The sequence below is a fragment of the Melanostigma gelatinosum genome (genome assembly GCF_949748355.1).
Source record: "Melanostigma gelatinosum genome assembly, chromosome: 19".
In the NCBI taxonomy this organism is placed as follows: Eukaryota; Metazoa; Chordata; class Actinopteri; order Perciformes; family Zoarcidae; genus Melanostigma; species Melanostigma gelatinosum.
In genome coordinates, this window is record NC_136652.1 from 22627533 (window position 1) to 22642532 (window position 15000).

Below are 15000 nucleotides of genomic sequence, written 5' to 3' on the forward strand. Positions count from 1 at the left end.
GGATGGCCGTCCACAACACCTTCACCTCCACCTCCTCCTCCGGGCATTTGAATGTCCTGAGGAGTGCTGTGGCCTCCATCCAGCAGCAGGAGACGCAGGACCGGCGCTGGATCGGGTGTCCGGAGGACCAGGTCCCAGTGTGGCGTCCTCAGAAGTGTCTCAGGACTCACAACACTCTGCTGCACAACATGGTGGAGTCCAGACTGATGAAGGCTGCTGAGGATGACTGCAGCGACACAGAAGGACTGTCTTCTCCTCTGAAGAGACAGGTGAGTCATCAACGAGCGGGTGTGCCACATGGAGAACTTATGTTACTAATACACCTGTACAGGTGTGTCGTATGGAGAACTTATGTTACTAATACACCTGTACAGGTGTGTCGTATGGAGAACTTATGTTACTAATACACCTGTACAGGTGTGTCGTATGGAGAACTTATGTTACTAATACACCTGTACAGGTGTGTCGTATGGAGAACTTATGTTACTAATACACCTGTACAGGTGTGTCGTATGGAGAACTTATGTTACTAATACACCTGTACAGGTGTGTCGTATGGAGAACTTATGTTACTAATACACCTGTACAGGTGTATCGTATGGAGAACTTATGTTACTAATACACCTGTACAGGTGTGTCGTATGGAGAACTTATGTTACTAATACACCTGTACAGGTGTATCGTATGGAGAACTTATGTTACTAATACACCTGTACAGGTGTGTCGTATGGAGAACTTATGTTACTAATACACCTGTACAGGTGTGTCGTATGGAGAACTTATGTTACTAATACACCTGTACAGGTGTGTCGTATGGAGAACTTATGTTACTAATACACCTGTACAGGTGTGTCGTATGGAGAACTTATGTTACTAATACACCTGTACAGGTGTGTCGTATGGAGAACTTATGCTACTAATACACCTGTACAGGTGTGTCGTATGGAGAACTTATGCTACTAATACACCTGTACAGGTGTGTCGTATGGAGAACTTATGCTACTAATACACCTGTACAGGTGTGTCGTATGGAGAACTTATGCTACTAATACACCTGTACAGGTGTGTCGTATGGAGAACTTATGCTACTAATACACCTGTACAGGTGTGTCGTATGGAGAACTTATGCTACTAATACACCTGTACAGGTGTGTCGTATGGAGAACTTATGCTACTAATACACCTGTACAGGTGTATCGTATGGAGAACTTATGTTACTAATACACCTGTACAGGTGTGTCGTATGGAGAACTTATGTTACTAATACACCTGTACAGGTGTGTCGTATGGAGAATTTATGCTACTAATACACCTGTACAGGTGTGTCGTATGGAGAACTTATGCTACTAATACACCTGTACAGGTGTGTCGTATGGAGAACTTATGCTACTAATACACCTGTACAGGTGTGTCGTATGGAGAACTTATGCTACTAATACACCTGTACAGGTGTGTCGTATGGAGAACTTATGCTACTAATACACCTGTACAGGTGTGTCGTATGGAGAACTTATGCTACTAATACACCTGTACAGGTGTGTCGTATGGAGAACTTATGCTACTAATACACCTGTACAGGTGTGTCGTATGGAGAACTTATGCTACTAATACACCTGTACAGGTGTGTCGTATGGAGAACTTATGCTACTAATACACCTGTACAGGTGTGTCGTATGGGGAAGCGTGTGAAGGAGGACCTGCTGACGGTGGTGAGGACGGTGCAGGACTGTTACCCTCCACAGATGGACATCCTGAACTTGTATGCTGGACTGTTCCATCAGAACTTCTGTGCTCGGCTGACTGGACTTGCTGGTTCTGGTCTGGAACCAGACGACTGCAGCTACCTGCTGTTCTGGATCAACCACTATTATCCACAGTGAGTCCACCAAATGCATTTAACTTTGCATGGGAGGTTCTGAATCATCAGTCATGGTGTCTCTGGTGGTCTTCAGGGTCTCACATGAGTCTCTGGTGGTTCTCAGGGTCTCAGCTGAGTCTCTGGTGGTCTTCAGGGTCTCAGCTGGACGGATCAAAGAACTGAACTGATCTGGATCCAGTTTTTACCTGTAAAGTCTCAGGTGTGTTTGTTTCCTCCTGCAGGGAAATATTAACCCATGAAGAGCTGCAGGGAAAGATCAAGACGGCCTGTCTTGGTTCTCTGCTGCTGCAGGACCACCTGAACCACCTAGAGGACCAGTACCTGACCCACAAAGAGGTCAAGACCAGCAGGCTGATGGGTTCTGGTCCCAGTCAGAAGAGTCCTTTCATGTGGTTTTCTGTTACTTTACTTTTAACACCTGATGAAGTATCTGTGTTACAAACCGGGCTGAACGGCCATGACAAAAAAGGGAGACACATTCAATGAAGCAGTTTTATCAACTATTTATTAAGTTTAAAGTAAAATAAAAGACAAACATAAACTAACAGTGACATGTGAAGTCAGTCATTTCAGCAGTAAGTGAGTGGGTGCGTGTAAAGTGTATATGCAGTGTTGTGTAGTGTAGAAACAAACCGCAACCAAAACCAAAGGGGGTGTCTCAGGAAGGAGCCCGCCAACTGAGGATGCAGAGGGTTCTTAAAGGGTGCACTGGCACACAGGGCCAGTGTAGTTCATTGCCTCAGGTGTTTCCACTCTGCCTGACGACCCTCTGCCACACCTGCAAGGAAAGCAGCCACACAGGCAGACAGGGTCGTCACATCTGTTAGTGTTCACACTGAAAGGAGTTGAAGTGTCAGTTGAAGACTAAGGGTGTTTTCTTTCCTTCAGGACAAAGTGAAGTTGTGGCTGAACGCAGCTCTGAAGAAAGAAGAGGAATGCTGGCTGAGCGGCCAGGAACCTGAACTCATCGACCAGTTCTTCTTCAGTCCACTGGCTATAGATGTCATACAGGTGAGACACAGGTGAGACACTTCCAGGTAGCGATGTGTGTAGCAGGTGTACCTGGACATGTGTTTGTGTTTCCAGGTGATGAACGGCTCCCTGATGGACTTCAGCTGTGTGATCAGAGACCGGAACAAAGCTCAGAGGATCACAGCTCACCTGGACAGCTTCCTCAGCAGGTAGAATATTAACGGGGCTCCTTGATCCAGGTGTGATCCAGGTGTGATGTGACATTAAATACTCTGATTGTGTTTCAGCTATAAGATGTGTGTGGAGGAGTTTGTGAAGGGAAACTACTCTAACATTGGCTCAGTGATCAAAGCTCACCTGGTCTGTGAGCAGCAGCTCAGGTACGACAACACACCTGTAGGGGGTCACTGCTAGATGGGGCAGGTGGTGGGGAAGTGGGCTCTGATTGGTTCTCTGTGACTGTCATCAGGGATTACATCACAAGTCAAACAGGATGTCTGTCGGAGCAGCAGAGACGTTGCTGTCTGGACTCTCTGTCGGCCCTGAAGGATTGTGGCTACAGGTTTCTCACCGGTCCCATTCACATCCAGCTGAAGGTGCAAATACACTAAAAGTGAAGCTCTGTTACTAGGTCCAGGTCTGGCTGTACTGCAACAGGTCCAGGTCAGCAGGTCCAGGTGTGACTGCAGCAGATCCAGGTCTGGCTGTACTGCAGCAGGTCCAGGACTTGCTGTAGTCCTGTTCAGTCGGAGCCAACAGAAGCAGGTCATCTGCGTAGAGTAGAACCTGGTCTGTGAGTGGAGCCTTGAGACCAGCTGGTTCCTGTAGTTAATGTAGGTGTAGACTAGAGAGGGACAAACGTCCTGTGGTGGACAGGTTAGTCCATGAAGGGGTTCAGGATGTAAATCTGATCTGAGGTGATTATGAGTTTGATGAAGAAGTTCATCAAACTCATAAGAACCTTCTCCAGATCACCTGTGGGATTTTATCTCTACTTTTATAGTTAATGAGACTCCAGAACTCTGTTTAGATTGTTCCATTTTCCCAGAATCCTGTGAATCGATCACTCTCATAGTCAATGTGTGCAGGTGAGTCTCACAGTCAATGTGTGCAGGTGAGTCTCCGTCAGCTGTGGACGTCCGTCTGGTTAGACGAGTCACTTCCTGTCGTCGACTCTCTGCTGGACGACCTGAACCAGCAGCTGATCCACCTGAAGGACCTGGAACCAGCATGCAGACAGGTGAGACAGTTTACCTGTCTGTCTGTCCACGTGTCTGTCTGTTTGACTGTCTATTTGTCTGACTGACCACCTGTCTGTCTGCAGGCCTTGCTGTATGTCCTCCATCAGGACCTGGTGCTTCAGTATGTGAAGAGGATGATGAAGACCAGGACGAAGAGCAGAGAGCAGCAGGTGGGCGGCGCTCAGAGGATGACTGAAGATGCCCGAAAGATCACCGACTTCTTCAGCGAGGGGGTGAGACTCTCCCTGAGATCCTGGTCTCTCCTGATCCTGGTCTCTCCTGGGAACCAGGATCCTCACAGTATGCGTCTGTGTCCTCAGGGCTGCACTGAGACTCGGTGGCTCGGTGAGATGTTCTGCAGCCTCGCTGAGGTTCTTCGTCTACAGGATCCTGGAAGTGTTCAGCTGGAGCTTGTCAGTCTGGCCAGAAGGTTCCCCGACCTCAGGTAGAGAACCAGAGACCTCAGGTAGAGAACCAGAGAACCAGAGACCTCAGGTACAGAGAGAACCAGATACTTCAGGTAGAGAATCAGATACTTCAGGTAGAGAACCAGAAACCTCAGGTAGAGAACCAGCGACTTCAGGTAGAGAACCAGATACTTCAGGTACAATGATGACATCAGCAACACCTCATTTAATGTCTCGAATTTAACCAAAAAGTTTTCAAATTCTGAGTCTCGGGTTGTTTGACAGATGAATTATTGTTTTGAATTCTATTTTTAGACAGGAAGTCAGGGGGACACATGACACAGGTGTACCTGCACACACCTGTGCTGCTGGTGGGTTATCTGGGCTTTAAATAGGTCAGTGGCTGTTGCCATATTCAAACACTGAAGCTGTGACCTGGATCAGCTGTGTGACAAACACCTGGTTGCCATAGGTGACGGGAGGTGCGGCAGGTTTGGGTTCAGGTGTCACAAGTGTGTGAAGTACGGAAAAGCACTAAGGGAAGTCGTGTTCACAAAACACCTGCAGCACCACACCTGTCCACCGGGTGTTGTATTGATCTCACCTGTCCACCGGGTGTTGTATTGATCTCACCTGTCCACCGGGTGTTTTATTGATCTCACCTGTCCACCGGGTGTTGTATTGATCTCACCTGTCCACCGGGTGTTGTATTCATCTCACCTGTCCACCGGGTGTTGTATTCATCTCACCTGTCCACCGGGTGTTGTATTGATCTCACCTGTCCACCGGGTGTTGTATTGATCTCACCTGTCCACCGGGTGTTGTATTCATCTCACCTGTCCACCGGGTGTTGTATTGATCTCACCTGTCCACCGGGTGTTGTATTCATCTCACCTGTCCACCGGGTGTTGTATTGATCTCACCTGTCCACCGGGTGTTGTATTCATCTCACCTGTCCACCGGGTGTTGTATTCATCTCACCCGTCCACCGGGTGTTGTATTCATCTCACCCGTCCACCGGGTGTTGTATTGATCACACCTGTCCACCGGGTGTTGTATTGATCTCACCTGTCCACCGGGTGTTGTATTGATCTCACCTGTCCACCGGGTGTTGTATTGATCTCACCTGTCCACCGGGTGTTGTATTGATCTCACCTGTCCACCGGGTGTTGTATTGATCTCACCTGTCCACCGGGTGTTGTATTGATCTCACCTGTCCACCGGGTGTTGTATTCATCTCACCTGTCCACCGGGTGTTGTATTGATCTCACCCGTCCACCGGGTGTTGTATTGATCTCACCTCCATGTCGTCTCTCCTCAGTAACGGTCACGTGTCAGCGCTGCTGTCTCTGAAAACTGGCCTATCAGCTGCTGACGTTCGCTCCATCAGGCATAGCGTGGAGGAAAACCGCCTCCTCAGCGTTTCCACCAATGAGAGACCTCTGTTCTTCTGCAAGGTGAAAGTGAAATGGATCAATAAAAAGATCAATGAGATGAGGAAGACATGAAGAGCTGCTGTGTGTTTGGTTTCATCGACACATTAACAAACAGGAATGAGTGAAAACAATGAAACTAGTCTTCACTGACTCTAACACTCGTTATACTGAACACCTGTTGTATTACATGTTATATGACTGAATAATAGACTGTGTCATTAAATAATCATAGATTCAATTCTGTAATGTTTGTCAATCATCAGGGACTCGTGCACTGACATTCACACTCACATGCACGCTCACATGACTCTGCTGCCTCCTGCTGGTTGAACACTACATCTGCAGACATACTGGAGACTTTGGTGTTAAAAGGACGTTTTCAATAAACACAGAATACGTCTGAAAGTATATGAATTATTTATTGAGCTGCTCTGAGGGAGAAAACAACTGTTTTACAATAGAAGTTCTGCATGGTTTACTTATTGTTGGAATGCTGTTCAGCATTCCAACTATTGTTCTTCGAATCTTTATTCAACTTCTTCTATTTCTTCCGTCGCACCGCTTCTCCTCCTTCATTTTTTAAGCTACAGAAACCGTTCAACTATTAAAATGTTCAGCTCTTTCACCAGAGGTGTGCTATGACTTTTTATATTTCTAACCTTTAAACTTTTTGAATTATTAAGCTTTTTATTTTTTCAATAGGATCTCTATGGAGAATATATTCAAATTTCTTCTCTCTCATTCTTTCTTTTCTCTCTCTCTCGCTCACGCATTCTTTCTTCTCTCTCTCATTCTTTCTTCTCTCTCTCTCACTCATTCTTTCTTCTCTCTCTCTCTCTCTTACTCATTCTTTCTTTTCACTCACTCACTCACTCACTCACTCACTCTCTCTCTCATTCTTTCTTCTCTCTCTCTCTCTTACTCATTCTTTCTTTTCTCTCACTCACTCACTCACTCACTCTCTCTCTCATTCTTTCTTCTCTCTCTCTCTCTTACTCATTCTTTCTTTTCTCTCACTCACTCACTCACTCACTCACTCTCTCATTCTTTCTTCTCTCTCTCTCTCTCTTCTCTCTGTGTCTCTCTCATACAGTCATTCAGGTCTTAGGGATCTTTAGAGGTCTTTCCACCCTCCTCCACCCCCCCCCCCCCCCTCCACACGCCATTTTTAAATAAAAGCCCCTCAGAATGAATTCTAACTGGACTGCTTGTGATGAAGCCTGTCATTTAATAACCTCTGTTTATGTGTCAAACATGATGATTATGTCTCCTCTCCCCCTCCCTCCCCCACCCAGCCCCACCCTTTCAAAATAAAAGCCTCATGGATTAACTGTATTTAAATGTTTCGCTCAAAATTAGGCTTTTTTTGTTGAAATAATGAATGCTCTTACTAATACTGCGACAACTACTACTGCTGCTAATATTTCGAGTATTACTACTACTACTGCTGCTACTACTTCTACTACAACTTTTGCTGTTGCTACTATTACTAGTGCTATTACTGCTACATCAATATTATTACTACCACTACTACTATTACTTATACTACAACTGCTACTACTGCTATTTATGCTACTACCAGTACGGATACTACTACAGCTATTAGAATGACTGCTACTAGTACTACTGCTACTTCAAATACTGCCATTACTTTTACTACTACTACTACTACTGTTCTATTAAATACTACGACCACTACTACAGCTATTAATACTACTACTGATACTAGGCTGCTACTTCTTCTAAATACTAATACTTCTACTACGAATGATACTTCTACTACAACTTCTACTACTACGCTTACAAATATCACTACTGCTACGACTACTACTTATTCTAATGCTACTAATACTTCTACTCCTAATAATACTTCTACTTCAACTACAACTTCTATTACTACAAATGTCACTACTTCTGAAATTTGTTTAAGCTACAGAAATTGTTGAAATATCAAAATGTTCAGCTCTTTCAAGAGAGGGGTGCTTTGACTTTTCATATTTGTAATCTTTAAACTTTTTGAATTAAGCTTTTTGCAATTTTCTTTTGAATGGGATCTCTATGGAAAAAAATCTTCAAATCCTGTTATACTTCATCAACTTTCAAAGCCTTCTTTTTCCTCATACTTTCAGCTACAGACACCATAGTTAGACATTTCAACTAGAAGGTTTTTCAGCAGTGCAGTTTAAATGCTTTCGGGCTTCAACATTTTTCAGATAGTCTCCCATTTCTTAATTTTCAGCAATTCTTTCACAATTAATTTCAGCTTTCAGCATTGCAACGCATTTTCAGCAGGAAATGCTTTTTCTAGTTGCTGTTTATAGAAATCCAAAAAACATGACGCTACATTATTTTTCAAAGATGTTCTTTAACAATCAAACAAAGTTTGAAGTCTTTACTTGTCATATGCACGACTGTGTTTGTGTTTTATTTTTCCAATGAATATTTTGCACGGTTTGTTGGTTGTTGTTTTTGATTTGTTTCTATATGAAATAAAAATCTCCATATCTGCCCCCTCCCTCTGGAACTCTCTCCCCAAAAACATCCGAGACTGCGCTGACCTTTCCACATTCAAATCACAAATCAAAACTCACCTGTTCAAAACTGCTTTTAATGTGACTATTGTGTACTTTGTTTTTAGTGTATTGCTTTTATATAATGATTTTAATGTAAAGTGTCTGAGTGTCATGAAAAGCGCTATATAAATAAAATGTATTATTATCATAATAAAAATCCCCAATGGCCCTATTATAATTCCCACAGACACCCAGATGCTGTTATTTTATTGTATACATGTTAATATCAGTGCATTCTATACCTGCGCCTTCACTGCTGTCCTGCAGCTGAAGAGTGAGTGTCCTGTGAGAGTGAGAGTGACCTGTGAGTGTCCTGTGAGAGTGTCCTGTGTGAGTGAGAGTGTCCTGTGAGAGTGACCTGTGAGTGTCCTGTGAGAGTGACCTGTGAGAGTGACCTGTGAGAGTGACCTGTGAGTGTCCTGTGAGAGTGAGTGTCCTGTGAGAGTGACCTGTGAGAGTGAGAGTGACCTGTGAGAGTGTCCCGTGAGAGTGTCCCGTGAGAGTGTCCTGTGAGAGTGTCCCGTGAGAGAGTCCCGTGAGAGTGTCCCGTGAGAGTGACCTGTGAGAGTGTCCTGTGAGAGTGTCCTGTGAGAGTGACCTGTGAGAGTGAGAGTAACCTGTGAGAGTGAGTGTCCTGTGAGAGTGACCTGTGAGAGTGGCCTGTGAGAGTGTCCTGTGAGTGTCCTGTGAGAGTGACCTGTGAGAGTGAGAGTGGCCTGTGAGAGTGTCCTGTGAGTGTCCTGTGAGAGTGACCTGTGAGAGTGAGAGTGGCCTGTGAGAGTGTCCTGTGAGAGTGACCTGTGAGAGTGTCCTGTGAGAGTGACCGGTGAGAGTGTCCTGTGAGAGTGTCCGGTGAGAGTGACCTGTGAGAGTGACCTGTGAGAGTGTCCTGTGAGAGTGACCGGTGAGAGTGACCGGTGAGAGTGACCTGTGAGAGTGACCTGTGAGAGTGTCCTGTGAGAGTGACCGGTGAGAGTGTCCTGTGAGAGTGACCGGTGAGAGTGGCCTGTGAGAGTGTCCTGTGAGAGTGACCTGTGAGAGTGTCCTGTGAGAGTGACCGGTGAGAGTGTCCTGTGAGAGTGTCCGGTGAGAGTGACCTGTGAGAGTGACCTGTGAGAGTGACCTGTGAGAGTGACCTGTGAGAGTGACCTGTGAGAGTGTCCTGTGAGAGTGACCGGTGAGAGTGACCGGTGAGAGTGACCTGTGAGAGTGACCTGTGAGAGTGTCCTGTGAGAGTGACCTGTGAGAGTGAGAGTGACCTGTGAGAGTGACCGGTGAGAGTGTCCTGTGAGAGTGACCGGTGAGAGTGACCTGTGAGAGCTTTGGGGCTCACGGCAGCACCGCTGCTCGTTCACCACAGAGCAGAACGTACGAGCTTTAACGTCAGTCACAACACCGGACAAGTCTCTAGATTTGACTCCATGGGGGTTTGGAAAGTCGCCAGATTTAGTGAGGAAGTCGCCAACTTGGCAACACTGGCACCGGCTAAATATGTCCCCACAGCAACACTGGACGTAACAATGGTTCCTATCACATATTAAACCAAACAAAAATCCATCTTCATAAAAACAAGTTGTACAAATAATAATATATAAACAAGCATATTAAAGCTACTGCAGATGTATAAACAAACGCATTTAACTTACCAGAGCTGCTGTTCACTATTTAAAGACAAAGTCCATCCTCCTTTCTTTGTTAATAAAGAGTTTAATCTCATGTTGTTCAGTACATCCGTGTGTTTTAGTTCTTCTCCATTCATGGATGCCAGTGAAGACAGTCGAGCCTCCACAGTTGTATTTCTTGAATACGTTTTAATGCGTTTGAGGCTGAACATGTCCGCTCCACAGAGGCAGCAGATATTCACCGTCTCCTCCACCTGTACTTAGTACACAGTCAAGGTACTAGTACTTCACTGTCTCTTCCTGTACTACATCTCAGAGGTATATAAAGACATGAATAAATCAGTAATCTAGATGTTCTTCTGCATGATGAGTACTTGTGTCGTGTACTTTGTGCAGAATTAAGACAGCAGCGTTTAGTCGGGGCCACACAGACTTTATTAGATATTTCAGGTGTTCGATGGGTCCAACAGGAAACAGAAAATCCTTCATGTTGGAGAAGTGAAGTCTAGCTGAGCGGCTCTAAACATCTTCAGGACGGCTTCTGATTGGTTACAGTGGGGGGGTGGGGGGCAGAGGTCACGTGACAGGTCACTTCTGCTCAGGTATGATGTCATCGATGCTGTCTCCAGCCTCCAGATGTTTCTCCATGTCCACCAGCAGGTTGACTCCGTCCACCACCATCTGAACCAGCTCCACCTCAGAGAAGCCCAGACGGTCGGCGTTGGAGATGTCAAAGACTCCGCCCACTGCTGCCGTGTCCACGCCCCCTTACACACAGACAGAAAGTGATGTCACAGATTATAAATATATATATATATATATATATATATATATATATATATATACACACATATATATATATATATACACACATATATACATATATATATATACATACACATACACATATGTATATATATGTATGTATGTATATGTATGTATATATGTATGTATGTATATGTATATATATGTATATATATATATATATATACATATATATACATATACATACATACATATATATACATATTGTGGCAGCCGGAGGGGCAACCTCAGAGGAGAAGTGGTAGAGGGACGATATTGCCTGACATGGAGGCGGAGCCCCCATGTCAGGGAGTGGAAAAGAGCGCCAAACCACCATCAGCCCAACAAGCAACACCTGAGGAGGAGAGACGAGGGAGCGACCACACCCTATCAGAGGAGGAGGAGGGGACTATAAAAGGGCCCCGGACACAGGAAACTAGGAGAGAGTAGGAGTGGAAGGAGACGGAGAAAAAGCAAACCCATTGGAGACAACTGCCTTACCCCTTGATCACCCTGGAACGTCTGACTACCCGCCCGGCTCCCGACCCCTGCCTGTACGACTACCCTGCTCCTGCCCGCGCCCTGGACCGTATGAGGAATACCCGTTGTGCACCGAACCGTGGAAGTGAACACCGACCATCCCTCTGGAAAGCGGACAGTGTATTGTTGAGTGTCTATCCTACCTCTATCCACTCTCTATATTCAGTAAAAACCTCACTTGCACCATTTATCTACCGACTGGTTGTGTTTATTGGTCCGTGTTGTCGTGAAACCCCCTTGCCACCCCGGGGGCTGTCACAATTTGGTGGAGAATGTGGGCACAGTCCGGTTCTGGCAACACTGACCGATAGACCGACCGACCCAGTAAGCATGGCCACCCCGGTGCCATTTCAAGAGCTGCTAGCGGGGCTAATCGCTAGCAACCAGGAAACCCAAAAACGCCACGAACAAGCCATGCAAGTACAAATGCAAATCCTCCAAGCACAGCAGCAACAACAATACCAACAGCAAGTACACATGGAGAAGTATATGGAGGTACAAACCGAACGCGCGGAGGCGATGCAAAGCGAAATCAAGGGCATGTTACAGACACAACAGGAGCAACGTACCGTGGAGAAAGCCAACCCAGCGCGCTTCCTTCTCAAGCAGACGGCAGCTGACGATGTTGAAGTGTTTTTTCAGATATTCCAGACAACGGCACTCCGGGAAAAATGGCCAGAAGAGCACTGGGCTGAGTTGATAGCCCCCTTTTTGATCAACGAAACGCAAGTAACGTATCAGGACTTAGAGCGCGCTGGAAAAGTTGACTTCCGGGTGTTGAAAGCGGAAGCGTTACAGCGATGCGGGGTCACGCTGTTAATAAAGGCACAACGATTTCATGAATGGACATATGACACCTCCCTTTCTCCGCGAGCCCAGATGCATGAGATCAAGAGGATTACGACGGCCTGGCTGCACGCAGAGCCAACCGAGGTGTCGCCCACCGATCGTGTCGTCATGGACAAATTCCTTAGATCCCTCCCGTATGAGGCAAAAAAATTGGCCGGCCAGAGAAACCCCCGCAACCTCGAGGAACTGGTAGAGATCATGGAGGGTTACCACGCAGCCCAAGCGTTAGTGCGTGGGGGAAGAAACCCGAAAGTGGAGGGGTCCACCCGCAAAGAAAAGATGAGAACGGAGGAAACTACCTATGTGTCTCCCTCCTTTCCCCCAGGCTTTCCCCGACGTCGGCCGGCGTTTGGACCGGAAGAGAGGAGGTGCTACCACTGCGGCGAGATCGGGCACATCGCCTGGGAATGTCCTCACCGCCAGGACGCACCCATGCCCACGGCCAGTGAGGGGAGTCGCCCCTGCGGACTGATTACCGGATGCTGGGCCACTCACGAGGACCACATGCCCCTCACCCCGGTCAAAGTAAACGGCCGCGACGCCTCCGCGATGGTGGACTCCGGGAGCGCTATTACCTTGGTGAGACCTACGTTTGCTCAGTACCCGCTCCTAACCGGCACCCGAGCGGTCACGTGCATCCATGGGGAGACCCGCGAATACCCCACCACCGCCCTCGAGATATACACGACGAGGGGTAGATACGTCGGCACTGCAGGAGTAGTGGAAGGACTCCCCGTAGAGGTGCTGGTCGGCCGAGACCTGCCCGTGTTCCAGGAGCTGTGGCGCAGCCTGGTGGTGAAACCAGGTACGACCCCTCACCGAAAGTACAAGAAGAAAGCCATCTGTGGGCTGGGGGAGGAGATCTCCACCGATCCCCTATCGGAAGGAGTCGCCAGTGCCGTGGCCCGGGCGTTGGTGGAGGCCACCCAACCCAACCCCGAGGACGTATATGCCACAGCCGTCGAGAACGACGGACCCTCCAGCCCCAGTGAGCCCGAAGGAGAGGCGCCGCCCATCCCCGAGGAGGCAGATACCCCCTCCCTCGAAGAAGAGGAGCTGGCCGGGCTGTTTCCCCAGGACCCGGAGGAGCCCATCTTACCCGGGCCCCTCACAGGGAGGTTTGGGACGGCCCAGTTGGAGGACCCCAACCTAGCCCACGCCCTTCGGCAGGTGGCCGCCGTAGACGGACGACCACTGGACGGGGTAAGAGACCTCCCTCCCACACATTTCTCCATTTATAACGGGCTCCTCTACCAGGTAGTAATAAGGGACGGGGCCCCCCTCAGGTTGTTACTGGTACCCCGTCCTTTCATACCCTCTGTCCTCCAGTTAGCCCACTCCCATATCCTAGGTGCCCATCTAGGAGTGGAGAAAACCCTGGAAAGGGTGAGGGCCAGGTTCCACTGGCCCGGAATAAAAAAGGCCGTGGAGGATTACTGCCGGAGCTGCCCCGAATGTCAACAAGTGGCCCCACAACCCCATCACAGAAACCCGCTGGTGCCCCTGCCGATCATCACCGTCCCCTTCAGCAGGATCGGGATGGACCTAGTGGGGCCACTACCCAAGACCAACCGGGGACACAGGTACATCCTGGTGATAGTGGATTACGCCACCCGGTATCCCGAAGCCATTCCCCTACGCTCTATGGCCACCAAGGGCATTGCAAGGGAGCTGGTGATGTTGTTTTCCAGGGTCGGAATACCGGAGGAGATTCTCACCGACCAAGGAACCCCGTTCATGTCTAGGATCATGAAGGATCTGTGTGGCATGCTGAAGGTGACCCAACTGAGGACGTCGGTGTATCACCCCCAAACGGACGGACTAGTAGAACGATTCAACCAGACACTGAAAAAAATGTTGAAAAAAACCATGGACCAGGACGGGAAGAATTGGGACCAACTGCTACCCTTCCTGATGTTCTCCATCAGAGAGGTGCCCCAGGCATCTACCGGATTCTCGCCCTTCGAGCTCCTGTACGGTCGACGACCCCGGGGGCTACTCGACCTGGCCAAAGAAGCCTGGGAACACCAACCCTCCCCCTACCGCACCATGGTGGACCACGTCGAGGAGATGAGGGTGAGGATGGCATCCCTCTGGCCCATCGTCCGAGAACACATGGCCGAGGCACAGGCGGCCCAAGCCCGCGTGTACAACCGGGGAACCCAACCCCGAGTGTTTAACCCAGGGGATCGGGTGTTGGTCCTGGTACCCACGGCGGAATGTAAGTTTCTAGCCCGATGGAGGGGGCCGTATGAAGTGATGGAGAAATTGGGGCCGGTAAACTACCGAGTCCGGCAACCAGGTCGGAGGCACCCGACGAAGGTTTATCATGTGAACCTGCTCAAGAAATGGGTGCGTAGGGATGCCATGCTCTGTTTCTCTCTCTCTACCCTCCCAGGAAAAACGGAGCCAGTCGAGGTACCCGTGGGAGAAGAGTTGACCCCCCGGCAGAAGCAGGACGTCCGGGAAATGGTGGATCGGTTCCGGGACGTGTTCTCCCCGGACCCCGGATACACCACACTGGTGCAACACCGGATAATCACCGAGCCCGGGAAGAAGGTGAAGCTAAGGCCGTACCGCATCCCCGAAGCCCGCCGGGGGGCGATAGAGAGGGAGGTACAGAGTATGCTGGAGGCCGACATCATCGAACCCTCGACGAGCGAGTGGTGCAGCCCTA

The 15000-nt window shown here is 48.3% G+C and overlaps 2 protein-coding genes across 2 annotated transcripts in view; one reads left to right on the forward strand and one right to left on the reverse strand.

Moving 5' to 3' along the window:
- Positions 1-6007, forward strand: part of tnfaip2a (tumor necrosis factor, alpha-induced protein 2a) — a gene marked incomplete at both ends in the record, with an annotated part of 7143 nt that extends 1136 nt beyond the window's left edge. Inside the window, 11 exons of the mRNA XM_079290294.1 lie at positions 1-269; positions 1665-1876; positions 2101-2215; positions 2768-2890; positions 2966-3060; positions 3139-3231; positions 3321-3447; positions 3966-4091; positions 4176-4325; positions 4413-4537; positions 5821-6007. The exon at positions 1-269 is cut by the window's left edge and continues 171 nt beyond it. Coding sequence (XP_079146420.1) covers positions 1-269; positions 1665-1876; positions 2101-2215; positions 2768-2890; positions 2966-3060; positions 3139-3231; positions 3321-3447; positions 3966-4091; positions 4176-4325; positions 4413-4537; positions 5821-6007 — 1622 coding nt within the window. The remainder of the gene's footprint in view (positions 270-1664; positions 1877-2100; positions 2216-2767; positions 2891-2965; positions 3061-3138; positions 3232-3320; positions 3448-3965; positions 4092-4175; positions 4326-4412; positions 4538-5820) is intronic.
- A 4545-nt stretch (positions 6008-10552) lies between these two features.
- ckbb (creatine kinase, brain b) overlaps positions 10553-15000 on the reverse strand; it is a 16626-nt gene continuing 12178 nt past the window's right edge. The window contains exon 8 of the mRNA XM_079291069.1: positions 10553-10897. Coding sequence (XP_079147195.1) covers positions 10719-10897 — 179 coding nt within the window. The 3' untranslated portion in view covers positions 10553-10718. The remainder of the gene's footprint in view (positions 10898-15000) is intronic.